General features: G+C 36.3%; 1 protein-coding gene across 1 annotated transcript in view; it reads left to right on the forward strand.

Annotated features, from left to right (window-relative positions):
• Positions 1-273: 273 nt before the first annotated feature.
• Positions 274-15,433, forward strand: part of MTPN (myotrophin) — a 56,204-nt gene continuing 41,044 nt past the window's right edge. Inside the window, exon 1 of the mRNA XM_010374632.2 lies at positions 274-699. Coding sequence (XP_010372934.1) covers positions 628-699 — 72 coding nt within the window. The 5' untranslated portion in view covers positions 274-627. The remainder of the gene's footprint in view (positions 700-15,433) is intronic.

A 15,433-nucleotide genomic window follows, 5' to 3' on the forward strand; every position in this document is an offset into this window, starting at 1 on the left:
AGGAAGGCAAGAAGGAAGTAATTCAAATCAAACACTCTTATTATACATTTTTAGAAGCTGAGCAAGATGCCCTCCAAGATTATGTTTTTTAAAAAGTAAAGTTTTTTCCATTAATGGTGGTGCAGAAGCGACATAACCCCTCGAAACTACTCTCACTCTTCCTTCACTCCTCCACTGTCTTGACCTCCCCTGGGCCCCCTTCAGTCAGCCTCCCAGTCCCGCCCACTCCTCCACTCTGGACTCCTGGCAGCCTGCATATTGCGCATGCGCACTAGTGGCGCTCGCGCCGAGGACCCAGAGAGGGGCGTTCCGCGGAGGAGAAGAGGAAGAGGAAGTTGGGGGAGGGTCCTAGTGGGGAGTGAACCGGAAGTGTAAAGGTTCCTGCCTCTCCTCGGCCAGGCGGAACCTGCTCTGCTGGGCCCGTTGGCCGCAAAAGAACTTTCTTTCTCCCGCCCGAACGGTCGCCGCGGCCATCTGCCTCGCCCGCCTGGCAGCCTAACCTGCCTTCTCTTCTTCTGCTCTCCGGCTTCGCGCGGCCCTGCCTCCCTCTCGTCCGGCGGCATCCGCTTGCTGCTGCCACCGCCTCCTCATCTTCTGCCCGGCCAACCGGCCTGCCCCGCTGCAGTGATGTGCGACAAGGAGTTCATGTGGGCCCTGAAAAACGGAGACTTGGATGAGGTGAAAGACTATGTGGCCAAGGTAAGCGGGGATAAGAAGAGTAGGCGAGAACACGGAGGTGGGCTGGAGATGTGGCTGAAGAAGCTCATGGGAGCTGGACTGCGGGGATGGGGGTGGGCGGGGGGGAGAGACTTCCTGGGTGGAGGCGGCACCAAGGAGAGAGGGGCGTCTAGGGAGGAGCTAAACTGAAAGAAGGGTCCAGGTAACTTGGTAGCGTTCTGTGTCAGGTAAGTGCTGTGTTAATACAGGCAGGCTCTACCGGACTTCTTGGCCTCTTGGGGGAGGGGAGGAGTGGTGTCTGGCTCATCCAGAGTTTCTTCTGCGCACTGATCGTTTGAGTTTGGCCCTCTTCTTCACCAAAGTTACTTGAACCTTTCTTTGAATGAGGTAATTCTCCATCTTGGACTTACCTATTACTAAATGAAGTAACCTAAGTAATTAGGATCAGTGGAACATTTTTTTTTTGACGCTGGGCCTGGTGTGAAGTTAAAGAATTCATTGACTGTGAAAAGAGTACTGAAAATAGCAACAGTTAAAATTCTGAAACTGGGTATCACTTCACTGTGGTGTCTTAACTTTGGGTGTGGCCTTTTTCCTTTTCCCCACCACAACAAATGCATATTTGCTTCAGGTGGTAAGGTTGTCAACTGGCATCTGGAAATATTTGAGATGTCTGAATAGTTTTTAAACAAGCATGTTAACTTCAGTTATTCCATTCTTCTCCCTGATTTCACCTGAAATGCTTACATATGTAGTAAATAGCAATGCAGTTTAGTGGCAGTGTATTTGGGGGGTAAAATCATTATGAAGAAAGCCAAAATCAAACCTCAGCCCCAAATACAAAACTGAATCCACATTGTGGCAGAGTGGGAAACTTGAAATTCCAAGCTAGTCTGCCTTTTCATCCTGAAACTGTGCCTTTGTAATTATGAGAGAACTTAACATGTGATTTTAATTTAGTGATATCTAAAAAGAATTTTCCAAAGCAAGGATAATTTTATGACAACCACGGATGGCATCTTGCTCACATTCTAAAAGTGTGAGAACCAAGTCTAGATTTTAATTCTTCAAAGAATAGGACCTGACCTGGGTTTTTGCTTCAGAGACTATGTTAGGAAGTAAGTAACCAGAAGCAGTTTCTTAAAACTTACAGGATTGTGTAGGGCAAACTGCTGATGGTTTTTGCTTTATTTAATGCCATTACAATTTAGACTTTTTGGATACTGCTTACCTGCTTAGTTATTTGCAGTGGAGTTTTAGGACAGGCTATCTTCTAGATACTGCCTTCTCAGCTGGTAGCCAACTGAAACTTGACTTATTGGCTATTTCAGTAAAAAGCTAAAAAGAAGAAATTATTTGGTACACTTACCAGTGGTGGGACACTGCAATACTCTGGAAGTGAGTGGGCTTTTGTTTTCCTGTCATGGTGGAACCTAGGTTGTTTGATATACTTGACATACAAAAATTAAGTACTAACTGAACTTACAGCTACCGAAATAACACAGTGTATTTAGTGTTTTCCTGACACATTATTTTATATCATCCTTGTGAATATTGTGAAGTAAGTTCTATTATTGGTCCCATTTTACAGATTACTGAGATGCAGGATACTTAAGAAAAGTTATGGAGATGGTAAAGTGTGAAGCAAGCACTAAACTGCTGACTCCAAAACTGAAACTCTTTACCTGCTCCACGCACTCTCTCTCAGTCTAAGATCTAATTGTGAAAGCATATCATACGAAGATTTCTAGTAGGACATTCCCAAGGTCCACATTCAGGCAGGTAAATTGTGCCCAAAAAATTCTCAACTACACAAAAGAAGTTTTATAAGAAAATATGTGCCAATAAAGATGGATTAATTTATTTCCAATTAGTTTTATAATTAAGTTAGGTTATCATGTTCAAATTGATTATTTTCCCTATATTACTACCATAGCCTGTCCTTCATTAATATAAAAAAATGTGCATAAGGGGGAGGGTTGACATTCAGAAAAAGCGAAAGGAAGTATTGAAAGTTGGACTCTCTGAAAAGATATGACTGTAACTGTAATGTAATCTGATGTACAGAGCATTGAGCTTTATCCTTTCTTAGTTTTGAAGATTTCATAAAGTATCTTTCAATTCATTAATGAGAAATAGTAACAAGCACTGAAGTTTGTACTGGCTCAGCTCCCTTATGGTGCCCATTTATACTTTCAGGTCCTTATTACAGTTTCTTCTGCCCCACAGCTGTCTTCCCTGCTTCTTTATTGACTCACCTTTTTCATCTACCAATTTGTGAACACTCACTTTTTGAGTTTCTGTAATGTGCATCTATCTGAGTAGGTATGTACAAAGAAAATACTGAAGAAACACTTAGACCTGTGTAGTCATCATTCTCAGGGGTGAGAGTCTATTTAAAAATCTCTCCTCAACATTCCTGTGAAGAGCTCTCATATCGTTAACATAAGAATCTACCTGTAAGAGTAAGAGAAGCATTTTAGTATGGCCCTCCTCCTTCTCTCTCTCTCTCTTTTTTTTTTTTTTTTTTTTTTTTTTTTTTTTTTTTTTTTTTTTTTTTTGGAAACAGGGTTTTTTTGTTTTTGTTTTTTGGAGACAGGGTCTTTGCTTTGTTGCCCAGGCTAGAGTGCAGTGTCATGATCATAGCTCACTGTAACTTCAGACTCCTGGGCTCAAGTGGTCCTCCTGCCTCAGCCTCCTGAGCAGCTGGGACCAAAGGTGTGCACCACGACACCCAGCAAATTTTATTTTTTGTAGAGATTGGATCTTACTTTGTTGCACAAGCTGGTCTCAAACTCCTAGTCTCAAGCGATCTTCTGGCCTCTGCCTCCCGAAGCACTGGGATTACAGGTGTGAATCACTGGACCCAGCCCCTTTTTCCTTTATAAATTAGTATTTTAAAAAATCAATAATTACATTTTTCTACCTGCTTCCGACTTCTCTTGAAATTTGAAGTGTGAATATCCCTAAATCATTAGTTTTAGGTGAGTTCTTGGACTTGGAAAAGTCAGTTCACAGTTCCCAAATCACTGAAAATTGTGTTTTGAAATGTAAAAGACAGTATTTAGAGAAAAATTTAGATTACTGTATTAAATGTTCATTTATAACTTTATGTCAATACCTGAAGCAATTTTAAAGTCTTTCAGCACTACATTTGGCTTCTTGACTGACTTAAGGACCACATTTAGTTAATTCATTCATTTTTACTGGGCATCTTTCAGGTCTTAAACACTTTAGTAGTCTTGGGATGATAGTAAAGAAGTTGGGCACAATTTTCGGGAAACGTAAGCATCTATATTTAGCAGACCTACGTGAAAAAAAATTCAGACTTTTATAGTACTATGCAAATTATAAATAACGTCTCATTTTCATAAAATTCTGTTGTCCAATTGGAAAACAAGTGAAAGTCAGAAAATAAGGTATTCATGAGCAGCTATAAGAGATATCCATAGCCCCATTTTTGATCTGGATGTTTCTTTTGGGTGACATTATTTTTTACTTTGTCTTACATTTCTGCCTTCATGTTCTCCTGTTGGAGTTAATTCTAGCCTTACCTGAGTTTCAGACTGCATAAGCTCTGTTCAGACAAATTCCAAATTGAGCTGTTTTCGTCTCAAAAACTGTTTTTATTCCTATTGTGTCTCCATTTTGACTAATGGCATCATGACCCAACCATTTTCCCAAACTGGAAACTGGGAAATTTTCCTAGATTTCTGAGGGTTACCAGACTACCTTCTTAGTCTCCCTCATCCATTCCTCACTCTCCTTTCTTCTTCTCACTACTTTAGATCAGTTGCTGCTTCTTTCCAACCTGGACTATATTTTCTTTCTTGATTATTTTCTTATAGTCAAGAAAAATATAGTCCAGGCTGGAAAGAAGCAGCAAAAATTGACCCCTTCCTGGTCAGTTTACACAGTGTACGTGGAGGGATCTCTTTATAACATGAATGTAAGCATGCAATCTTTTTCAGCCAATCTCCTTCACTGCCCTTAAAATACTAATACTTTTGTGATTTCTCATTGCTTATTTTAAAAGGGCCAACTCCTCCTTGGTATGGTGTACTAGACCACTATTATCTCATCTGGGCTTGCTTTTCTACACTTGCCTCTCTGTAAGCACTCTGCTCCAGATCCTACCATCCTGTTTCTTCCTTGTAGATCTTTTCATGTGTTCTTTCAACCTCCTTGACCAAGTCTGCTCACCTCAGTCCCTAACCCCCAACCTGGTAAACTCCTGTTTACCCTGTTAGGGTAAGTATCACCTCTTCCAGAAAAACATTTTGACTTCACATGGAGTGCTGCTGCTTTTACTGTTTTTGCTCATCAGATTGCTGTGATTTTATTTACATCTGTCTTCATTAGGCTCTGAACTCCTGGAGGGTAGATAATATATTCTTTTTCATCTTTCTGTCTCCAGCATAGCGCCAAGGAATTTTACCCATTAAAAGCATGTTTCTAGTAAGAAATTCATTTTATTCTTAACTTAGAAATAATTTCAACGTACTTCTTTAATTACAGAATAATAATTACCATTGACTGGATGACTTACATTGTCAGGTACTAGAAAGCACTCTGCAAGATGTTTTAGCTAAGTTTTTATTTGCTTCTTACCACAGTGTTTCAGTGTAGGTAATAATCTCATTTTAAGGATGAAGAACCTGAGGCTTAGAGAACTGAAGTAACTTGACAAGGTCACAAATTAAGTAGCATAACTGGAATTTACACCCAGAACTGTCTGAACCTACAGGCTCTGTGTGTGTGTGTATTTATAACCAGATCAGTTTGCTTTAAAACGGTTGTTTTTAGCTAACAGCACTTCAGAATTAAGAAAATGAGAAAGAGGCTTGTAAGAAGTAGGCACAACTAATTAGCTCTGACTGTGAATGAAGACAAAAATGGCGACCATATTTTTAAAATTGTAAATGTAACAATTCAGAAATAATTAGCATAGAGACAAACCTCTCTGTAAACCTAAACTCTCATCAGAGACTGTCATCACTCAAGATGTGTCCATAAGAGTGACTAATAGCCTGCAGAATGTTTTTTTGTATTTATAGTCACATATAATCTTACCTTATAATTTGTGTTCCTAATTATGATCCTACACAGTCCAGAAAAGGTTAAATTTGTTTGCCTTTTTAGAAAGAAAAATAACTAAATTATTGAGATTTATATTCATGATTATTTAAATAATACCAGTAACACTTTGAAAAAAGTGTGTTTATAAAATTTTATGTATTTGAGGATTGTGATGCAGTATACAGGTATTTCATTTACTTATCAACAGTAAGCCATGAGCATTATTAACAATGTTAACCCCATTTTAGAGATTTTAGAGGCAGAGATTAAATAACTTGCTCAAGATCATAAAGTTCTTAAGTGGTAAAGCTGAGATTTGAATTCACTTCCTTGGGTTCTGAAGGAGTTTCAAAGCCCCATGCTGTTAACTACTTCTGCATACCCTTGACCTTCATTTCTCAATGAGGCCAGATAACTAGGGGGGTACTATAATATTGAGTAAATAGTAAAAATAAACAATCACAGCAGGATGATAATCACACATTGAGACTACTAAAAGGTGAGCTTTGTGGTGGATTTTGAAGATCCAACGCCCTTACAGGTGAGTGCTTGTGAGTTGCATTGATAAATAGCCCCTTATAATCTTCAGCAGGTCTAATATATATATTCTCTTGTTTACATGTACTTCCGTTTCACTTGCTGTGAAATAGAAAACTGATCTCTAACTTCCCTTTCTGTGTGGTTTCCTTTCCCTCCAGCCTCCATTCTAATTACATCTGTCGTTGACACTCTAATAGACTTGAAAAGCAACAATTGTGCACTGTGTGAATGGATAGAATCTCTTGAACCTGAGAAAGATACCAGTTCTAATCTTTAGAAATTGCAAGACTTACTGAGATCACTTTTCATTTTCCTAATAAAATAGCCAATTTAAAAGAGGCCCTGATTCAATCTACTTCGCATTTATTGGTTTTAGGCAGCTTCCTTTTTTTCTTCTTCTTTAAATTATTAGTTTCTTTCTTATAAAAATATATCACTATGTGTTGCCCTTTCTACGGAAGGGCTGGTGACCCATTCAGAAAGCATATGTCAGCTTGTATAAGATACAAGTGTCCTCAGTAGACAGAGAAACTTTAGTATAGATTCTTTTCTAATTATTAATGCTTTTAGTCTTTTTAAAAAATATATAAAATAGAGGAAGATCTTTTTTTACATTGGAACATAAATGTTCATTCAGATGTACAGAGGCTATATAAAGTTTTGGTTTGAGATTCTAAACATTGTCCTTTTATTAGCGCAGATAATTAAAATTGTAATGACTTAAAGCTGATTTAAATTATGAAAATATTATGTGCTTGTTATTTTAAAAAGCAAAGCTGTATTGAATAAAGCAAAATATCCCATTGACTATTATTCCTATCTATGTGGTTCCTCTCTTTAAAATATAAAATTGATTAGGTGTTTTTAAAACAGAAAAGAATAAGGAAGACAAAAATTGGCCAAAATTTTACTATTTAGATAACTCCTAACTTTTAAAAAGTAAAATTAGGCCGGGCGCGGTGGCTCAAACCTGTAATCCCAGCACTTTGGGAGGCCGAGACGGGCGGATCACGAGGTCAGGAGATCGAGACCATCCTGGCGAACACGGTGAAACCCCGTCTCTACTAAAAATACAAAAAACTAGCCGGGCGAGGTGGCGGGTGCCTGTAGTCCCAGCTACTCGGGAGGCTGAGGCAGGAGAATGGCGTGAACCTGGGAGGCGGAGCTTGCAGTGAGCTGAGATCTGGCCACTGCACTCCAGCCTGGGTGACAGAGCGAGACTCCGTCTCAAAAATAAATAAATAAATAAATAAATAAATAAATAAATAAATAAATAAAAAATAAAATTAAATTAATTCAGATATGGATTCTAAAATGCCACAGTTAGGACTGAAAGTTAAAGGTCTCCCCTCCCCAATGCCTGTGAACAAATCAGCCATTCTTAACAGGTCCATGTAATTAATTTCAGAAAAACATTGAAAATTTACTTACTCATCTGTTTTTCCCTCTTAAAAAGCTCTGTAAACACTTCTGCACTTTGCTTTCCACATTGAAGTGTATGTATTCTTTCCTTTTTAAATGGTGAGTAGTATTCCATTTTCTGGATGTTCATTTAACTATTCCTGTGTGATAAACATTTTGTTTCCAGTGAATCTTTGCAATTAAACAGGATTATAGTGATCACTTTTGTACATATACCTTGACAACTCTTGAGACTATATCTGCATGACTCTCTTCATGAGTTTCATCAGCTTAGGCACACATTGGCAGACATGAGACTGATGGTCCCCTCACACCATCAACAGCACTGAGCATCATCAGACTTTTTAGATTTTGCCATTTGGATAGGTGAAAAATGATTGTTTATGTATTTTGTTTATTTTTCTTTTAGTTGGTCTGTTTCTTATTGGTTTGTATAAACTCTATAAATTAGGGAAATCAGTTTTTTATCATGTTTTGCAAATACTGTTCCCAGTTAGTCTCTTGACTTCATTTATTTTCTTGTTCTACAATGGTCTTTTACGTTTTGTGGGGTTAAATGTATCGCTTTTTTTGTCTGTCTTGTGACTTGGATTTTGTATCCTGTTTACAAAGACCTATTCTCCTCTGTAAAATTACAAATAAATTTGCTCTTCTGGAACTTCATTTTTTCTTCCATTTTGGACATTTGACCTTTCCATTATTTATTTTGAAGTAAGGCATGAAATAAGTATATATATATTTTTTTTTGACAGTTCTCATACCATTTATTATTATAGTTCCTCTTTACTAATAGTTTGAACCATCATCTTTATTATAAACAGATTTCTTGCTCTTTTTCTATCTATACCAAACTGATTTAATGATGTGCAGTTTCAAAATATGTTTTAGTATCTCCCTGTCACATTCTCTTTAGGATTTTTGCAGGTGATTCCTTAAAATTTTTTTTTCCCATAATCTCAAGAAAAATATTAGGATGATTTGAACCTACCTAAAACTTAACCTGTATCTTTTAATAAGCATTCAACATTTTTTTTTTTTTTTCTGGAATGCTGAGATCATGTGATCTGTGGAGCATAATACTTTAACTTTTAATTCTTTATGAATCATCTTAGGATAGGAGGTTGTCATGCACTGTGAGACTATGCCATGTCAGAGATTCAAAACAGAAGAAGTGTGTTTAGATAATCAAATCACAGCAGAGTTGGTAATTAAAGTTACTCCATGGTATTACATCAAAGGCCACCTTGTAATAAGAAAAATGAAAGTAATTTTTTTGCAGCTATATCTTTACTAAATAATTCTGATAAGCTTAGAAGCTTGATTTTTTTTTTCAGTCCGCAGAAAATTACCAGTGTAAAAAGGAGCTATGATTACTGAAAGGAAAGAAACCAAAATGTAAGAAGCTGACCCAAGAAAGTGAAGGGCAAAGAGCCATATTTACCTTAAAATTTCAGAGGCCCCAGGCAATAATTAATATGTATAAGTGTAACCTTGAGCTTCACGAAAAGTTTAAACTTGGTTACCTTTCCCTTATTTACAAAGTCAGAGACATGTATAACATATTTTAGGAAGATTTCAATTTGACATATAAAAAATAATGAGCATTTTGATACTTAGGCCTAAAGTAAGTATCTGAAAAATACGGAAAAATGTAGATATTAAAAAAAAAATTGTAGGCCAGGCATGATGAATCATGTCTGTAATCCCAGCATTTTGGGAGGCTAAGGCAAAAGGATCTATCATTTGAGCCCAGGAGTTCAAGACCACTGGGCAACATAGCAAGACTTCCATCTCAACAACAAAAAAATTATAGGTAGTAAACACTAAACATAGTACAATAGATGCACATTATGGCACTGTCCTTTAGGGATTTGGAATTGCATTATTGGTGAAACCATAGCATAGAAGCTAAATGTGTTGGCTTTGGAATTAGATCTTCCAGGTCTGGCCTTCTTACTAACTAGACCCTTTGGGTGAATTAAGCACTCAGAACTTGAGTTTCTTCAATTGGTGAAAATGGGAATGATTTTAATGCCTACATAATAAGTGTAAACTGTGTACCATTGTGCCTGACATATGGTGAGTGCTAGTAAATGTTAGCTGTTGTTACTAAATCAGCATCCTCATAAATTTGTTTAGAAGCAAGATTACTTACAGAGCAACTAGTCCAGCTCCCTTATTTTATAGGTAAGGAAAAATTAGGTGTGAAAGCCCTTGACCAGTTCATACTGCTAATTGAGATTGAAATTTAAATGCAGTTTTCCTGAACTTGGATGAGGGTGGATTGGTTGGTTGGTTGGTTGGTTGGTTGGTTTTCCACTACACCATTGTGTTTCCTAATGAAGTCATCTTATGCTAGATGTTACCTTTAATAAATTATTCTTTTTCGTCCCACTACATCTGCTTGGCAAATTTCTTCTTATTCTTGAAGTTTTATATTCATGTCTATTTTGTTCTGCATAACTTTCCCTGACTGCTTGTGCAATTTATCATTTCTTGGTGACATCTAATATAGAACTTGTTTGTTGTGTTTATGTTCTGTTGTAGTTTCTTAAATTTGAGAGCTTATGGGCTTCTGGCTTGACTAACAAGTTATTAGACTTGAATTTGAAAAACAGTGGCTTAAGAAGCTTAAATCTTGTTCTGTGCGGTATGTCTTTAATTTTTAAACTGCTAAAATGAGTTTCGTCTTAATGACTGGTTAAGAAAAAACCAAGGTACATTTATAAATATGGATCAGTTATTACCATTTAGTCACTTAAATAGTGCCTCACAAACTTGAGAATTCAGAGGCTCTTCTCCACCGCACCCTTCAGCCCCCTAAAAAAATGTCTGCAGATCTTTAAGCTACAGTGCTTATATTGGGGCATTTTCCTATTGACAAGGGTCACAACACTTGAAGCTTCTTCCTGTGCTTGAGGAGTTCCCTACTTTTATAGTATGAATCTTGATCAAAGGCAAGGTCTGGTGCTCACCACAACAAAAGCCAAAAAGGGCAAATAAATTGCTTTCTCTTGCCCACACAGGAAAAGAGCTCATAACCCAAACATGACTAATGGGATGCATCTATCCAGAGCTGATACATGCTCAGGTACAATAAAAGATGTAGTGGCAGCAGTAAAACACCACTTTCCGAAAACAGCAGAGGTTGTGATGTGCCACTTGTAGCATCTCTTCTGTGCCCAGGTGGTTCTTGTGACAGATTTTGATTTCACGGACAGTCCCAGACTTAATTTTTTTTTTTTTTGACATTGCAATGATGCAAAAGTGATCAACATTCAGTAGAAACTGTACTTCAGATTTTGAATTTTGATCTTTCAGAATCAAAGCTTTCAAAGTCAAAATCATATCACTGCTTAGGGATATGCATTATGGTACTCTCATGGTGCAGGGAGCCTCAGCTCCCAGTCAGCTGCTCAATCATGAGGGTAAATAACTGACTCTGCTGTGTATTGTAATGCCAGCTGTTATTGCCCAATGGTAGTGTTCTGAGCACATTCAAGGCGGGCTAGGCTAAGCTGTGATGGCAGTTTAGGTGTATTAAATGCGTTTTCAGTGTAACCCGATCATAAGTAGAGGAGCACTTGTATTTCTTGGCTTTTAAGCATCCTTGTTTTCTGTCCATTTACTGAGTTTTGTTCTTCAGTCCTCCTCGCAGTTCTGGGAGCTACTTTTAATATCTGTTAATGTATTACATGTCTATTAATCAGTCTAATTTAGTTTCTGTTGCTTGAAATTAAGAACCCTATACTAATTTTTACCTATTTATCTCACCTAATATGCTGTGGGTTTGTTGAAGATAGCAATTATCTTTGTATCCTCAATAGTTATCACATTGCCTGTTATCTGCGATAGTTTGTTACATTTGTATTTAATTGTTATTTGCAGAAACTATTCCTTCCTCTGTTTTCAAAGTTGGTTTACCATACACTGCTTTGTATGTTAACAGATGTTGTTAGTGTAAATGACGTTCTTTCATTTCCTCTCTTAGAAATAGTTCTAAATTTTCAAGCTCTTTGTTGTTTTAAACCCAATGAACTTTGTCCAACTTTCCATACTGTTGTAGTGACAACAGTTGTATTAGTGTAACCGCAACTTCCACTGGTAACCTCTCGTGACTATCATTTTAGAATTTCAGTTAAGAATTTTTAACACTATACAGTCTCACTAAAAGTAAAGATAGTTTTGTGCATGCTTCCTTGTGAAAAATAAGAATCATCAGTGCTTTTTACCTTGGTATTAAGAAACAAATGTTAAAACCTATGCTTAATGCCACATTACTTAGAACAATATAAAAGCATATGGACCCTAAAACTAAGTCCTTAGAAAACATTTTTTATTATTTATTATTTTGAAGTTCTCTATAAGAGATACTACACTTTCATTTTGGATTTCAGTAGACTTGGGCTTGATTCCCAGCTCTGTCCACTTACTAACCTATTCAATTTCATCAAACCTCAGCTTTGTATCTGTAAATAGGGATTGCGATAATAATTCATGTTGTGTCCAAGTTTTAAAAGATAATGTAAATGTAAAATTTGCAAAGCATTGCGTAATACACTGAAATTCTGTAGTAAGTATTTGCTGTTTGTATTATTGTCTGTATAGATCTCAGAGGAGGATTAGAGAGGCCAATGCTTAATAGCAACAGTTGGCAGACATGTTTTGTAAAGGGGCAGCTAGTGAGTATTTTAGACCTTGGCAGTCACACAGTCTCTATCATAACTATTCATCTCTGGTGTTGTGCAAAAGCAATCATAGATGATATGTCAACAAATGAGTCTGTCTGAGTTCCAATAAAACTTTATTTACTGAAACAGCATGCTGACTTTGACCCATGAGCCATAGGGTGCACACCTCTACGTAATACTGAAGTCAGTAAAACTACTTTGTCTAATATAAGTTTCACTTTATTCTCAAGTTTTTGAGATATAAAAAATTAAAATGTATAATATAAAATTATTTTGGGGGTCAGCATTTCCGAAAACATTATTCAGAAATCTTTATGATTGAAAGATGTTGGACTGGAAAAGCAAGGCATGGAAAGCTGCTTGTGGATAGATAGAAGAGAGAGGGAGTTGGAATGAAATTCTCTAAAAGAAAAAGCATAGAATTTTTATACTAAATTTGAACCTTAGGCAAGAGGCCTAGATTTCTGAAAACGAGGAATCATTACTGTAATATATAAACAGGAACTAATTTAGAGTCTTAAACTGAAAGTAGATTCTGCAAAATCTTTTCAGCTGCATGAGATCACCCTTCACAAAAAACGTTCCAGAATTTTCTTCCTAGCTCTAGTGTGAGTCCCATCCCTGGCTTGATTTCCAACTCCAGAAGTGAAAGAGAAGGCTAGTTAGCAGTTTTCACTGGTTCATTCATAATTCATGCAGCAAATACCATTTGAGCACCTACAGCGTCAGCCACTCAGATCTGAGTTTTCTTTGGTAGGTTTAGTTAAAAGGGTTAGAGAACAAGCAGCAGATAAGATGGTTGTATGGATTCTAAATACATTATTTCCCTTATTTAATACATGAAATGTGGATAAAACTTAGAAAGCAGCTATAAAGTTTGTTAAGATAAAGTTATATTTGGTTCCTTTCTCCTCTCTTCTTTCCCTCCCCTCCAACTGTGGAGCCATGAATTAGAATCTTATAAATGAAGGTACTTTTTGGTTGTCAAGTCTTTTTTCCAAATTGACATACTACCGTAATGTTTTCAATGGATTTTCTTAATTTTGATAGTCTTTATTTATATAAACACATGTGTTTTGTTATTAAAATTTTAATTTCCCACAAGTAAGCTTTTAGAAAATACTTCACCATTTTCAGTTAGAAAATGTCTAAGTGTAATTAATTGCTTCTAAACCTTCCAAAGAAGAAAAATTGTGTGTATTTAATAGTAAATCAGCTGAAAACTAAAACTAAAATTTCTATAATTTAAATGACTGAAGTAGTCATTTTTGAAAGAAAAAAATGCCTAAGTTGAAGGTTGCAAGTAAATGTATAGATGGGCTAACAATACATAGCAAATGTATTGTTACTCATTATTTAAAATGAGTTCATATTTATATCATTGAAAGTTTGATGCATTTGGGAGGATGACATCAGCAAGAGAAAGTTCATTTGGTGTGACGTTAACATTTCAGAAAATATGTCAAGTAAGAGCAGGTTGATGTTATAACTTCGTCCTTTCAGACTTTCTTTCTATTGTGCCATCTATCTGTTTTTCTGTATTGTAAAGTTCCAAATAAAGTATTAATGTATTGTCACCTTTCTTGTTTGCTTTGCCCCGTCAGTGGTAGATTTTACATATAAACCCATTGCTGTGTTGTAATTTATAATTGTGGTATTGTTTGACACACTGGTATCAGTCCCCAGTACAGTAATATGTGATTCTTTTTTGCAAAGTTATATCCTAAGTAAGGACTTTTAACCTGGGGGATTGGGTAGGGAGGAGGACAAAGAGAATTAGGAAAGGAGGGACTATATTGTAACATTCATCTCAAATGGATCTGTCATTTTTATTAAACACTGCAGTCTTAAGGAATTCTGAATTCCCAGTGGGGAAGAATAATACTTAACTGTAATTGAAATTATTGGGGACTTCGACTCAACTATATAGAATTTTGTAAATTTAATACTTTTGCTGCTTGCTATTGTCAAGTGTCCAATATTTAATTTACGTGCTGTGGTACAAAGTGGTTACACATATGCTAATTTAGTCTACTGTTTGTTAGGTAGCTTTTGGGACACTGATCTCTTGTGACAGTACGGTATGTACCTATGCCTTGGAACTCAGTGGCAGCAATGCACCAATGTGTACATACCTTACAGATCAAAGGGAGAGTATTATTTGTTTCTTTTCACCTGAAGAAAAGCCTAAAAAACATTCTGTGTAGGAGTCGACCATTTCACTTAGAAATAGCATAAAGAGTACTATTTCATTGTAGTGTTTATTATTCAAATAAACCTAATGCTGTATAATAGAGGCCTGTAAGAAGTACTAATCTAGTGAATAATCCCCACCAAGCCACACTGTGGAGGAGCATGAAAAGATTTTGCTGTTGAAGAGAAAATCTGAAACTGTTAAAAGCATACCGCTTATTTGTTAATATGTTTGTGTTTCATTTTAAAACTAGTTAGGAGAGTAAGAGAGAAAAAATTGAAAAAAGCTGGGAAAAATCGAGTGAACAGTGGCAGTCTTTTAAAAACCATGTAATTTCATATTAATGTAACCGCCTCCAGATTGGTTTTTCACAGATTTGGTTCTGTCCATAAGTAATATTCTTGCCATTAATAGAATAATTTAATATTTTAACCTTTATTTTCGAAATGGTCTGCAATTCTAGTATTGAGTTCTTTGCTCCATCAGTAATTTAGAAGATTTAGTATTGGTTTGGTTGTATGTGTTTTGTGTGTTATTTTTGTTCGTTCATTTGGTTGTTTTTTTCTTATGTTTACTTTGTGCTAAAGCTTTTGATATTAATTTATTGCATTAGGATTAGATAATGGATTCTATAAGGTTTTAGACTTTGGAATGTACTGAAGTTTTCTTTGTTCTGTTAGAATTATATTTTATTAATATTCAGTGAAATAGTAACGTACAGTTTCCATAGAGCACAAAGTTAATATACATTAACAGTCTCATTAATTATTAATCATGCCTGCTGTGTCCTTACCTGCCAAAGACTGAGATGATTATCATAGTCTCTCTG

Source organism: Rhinopithecus roxellana, chromosome 6 (genome assembly GCF_007565055.1).
Source record: "Rhinopithecus roxellana isolate Shanxi Qingling chromosome 6, ASM756505v1, whole genome shotgun sequence".
In the NCBI taxonomy this organism is placed as follows: domain Eukaryota; kingdom Metazoa; phylum Chordata; class Mammalia; order Primates; family Cercopithecidae; genus Rhinopithecus; species Rhinopithecus roxellana.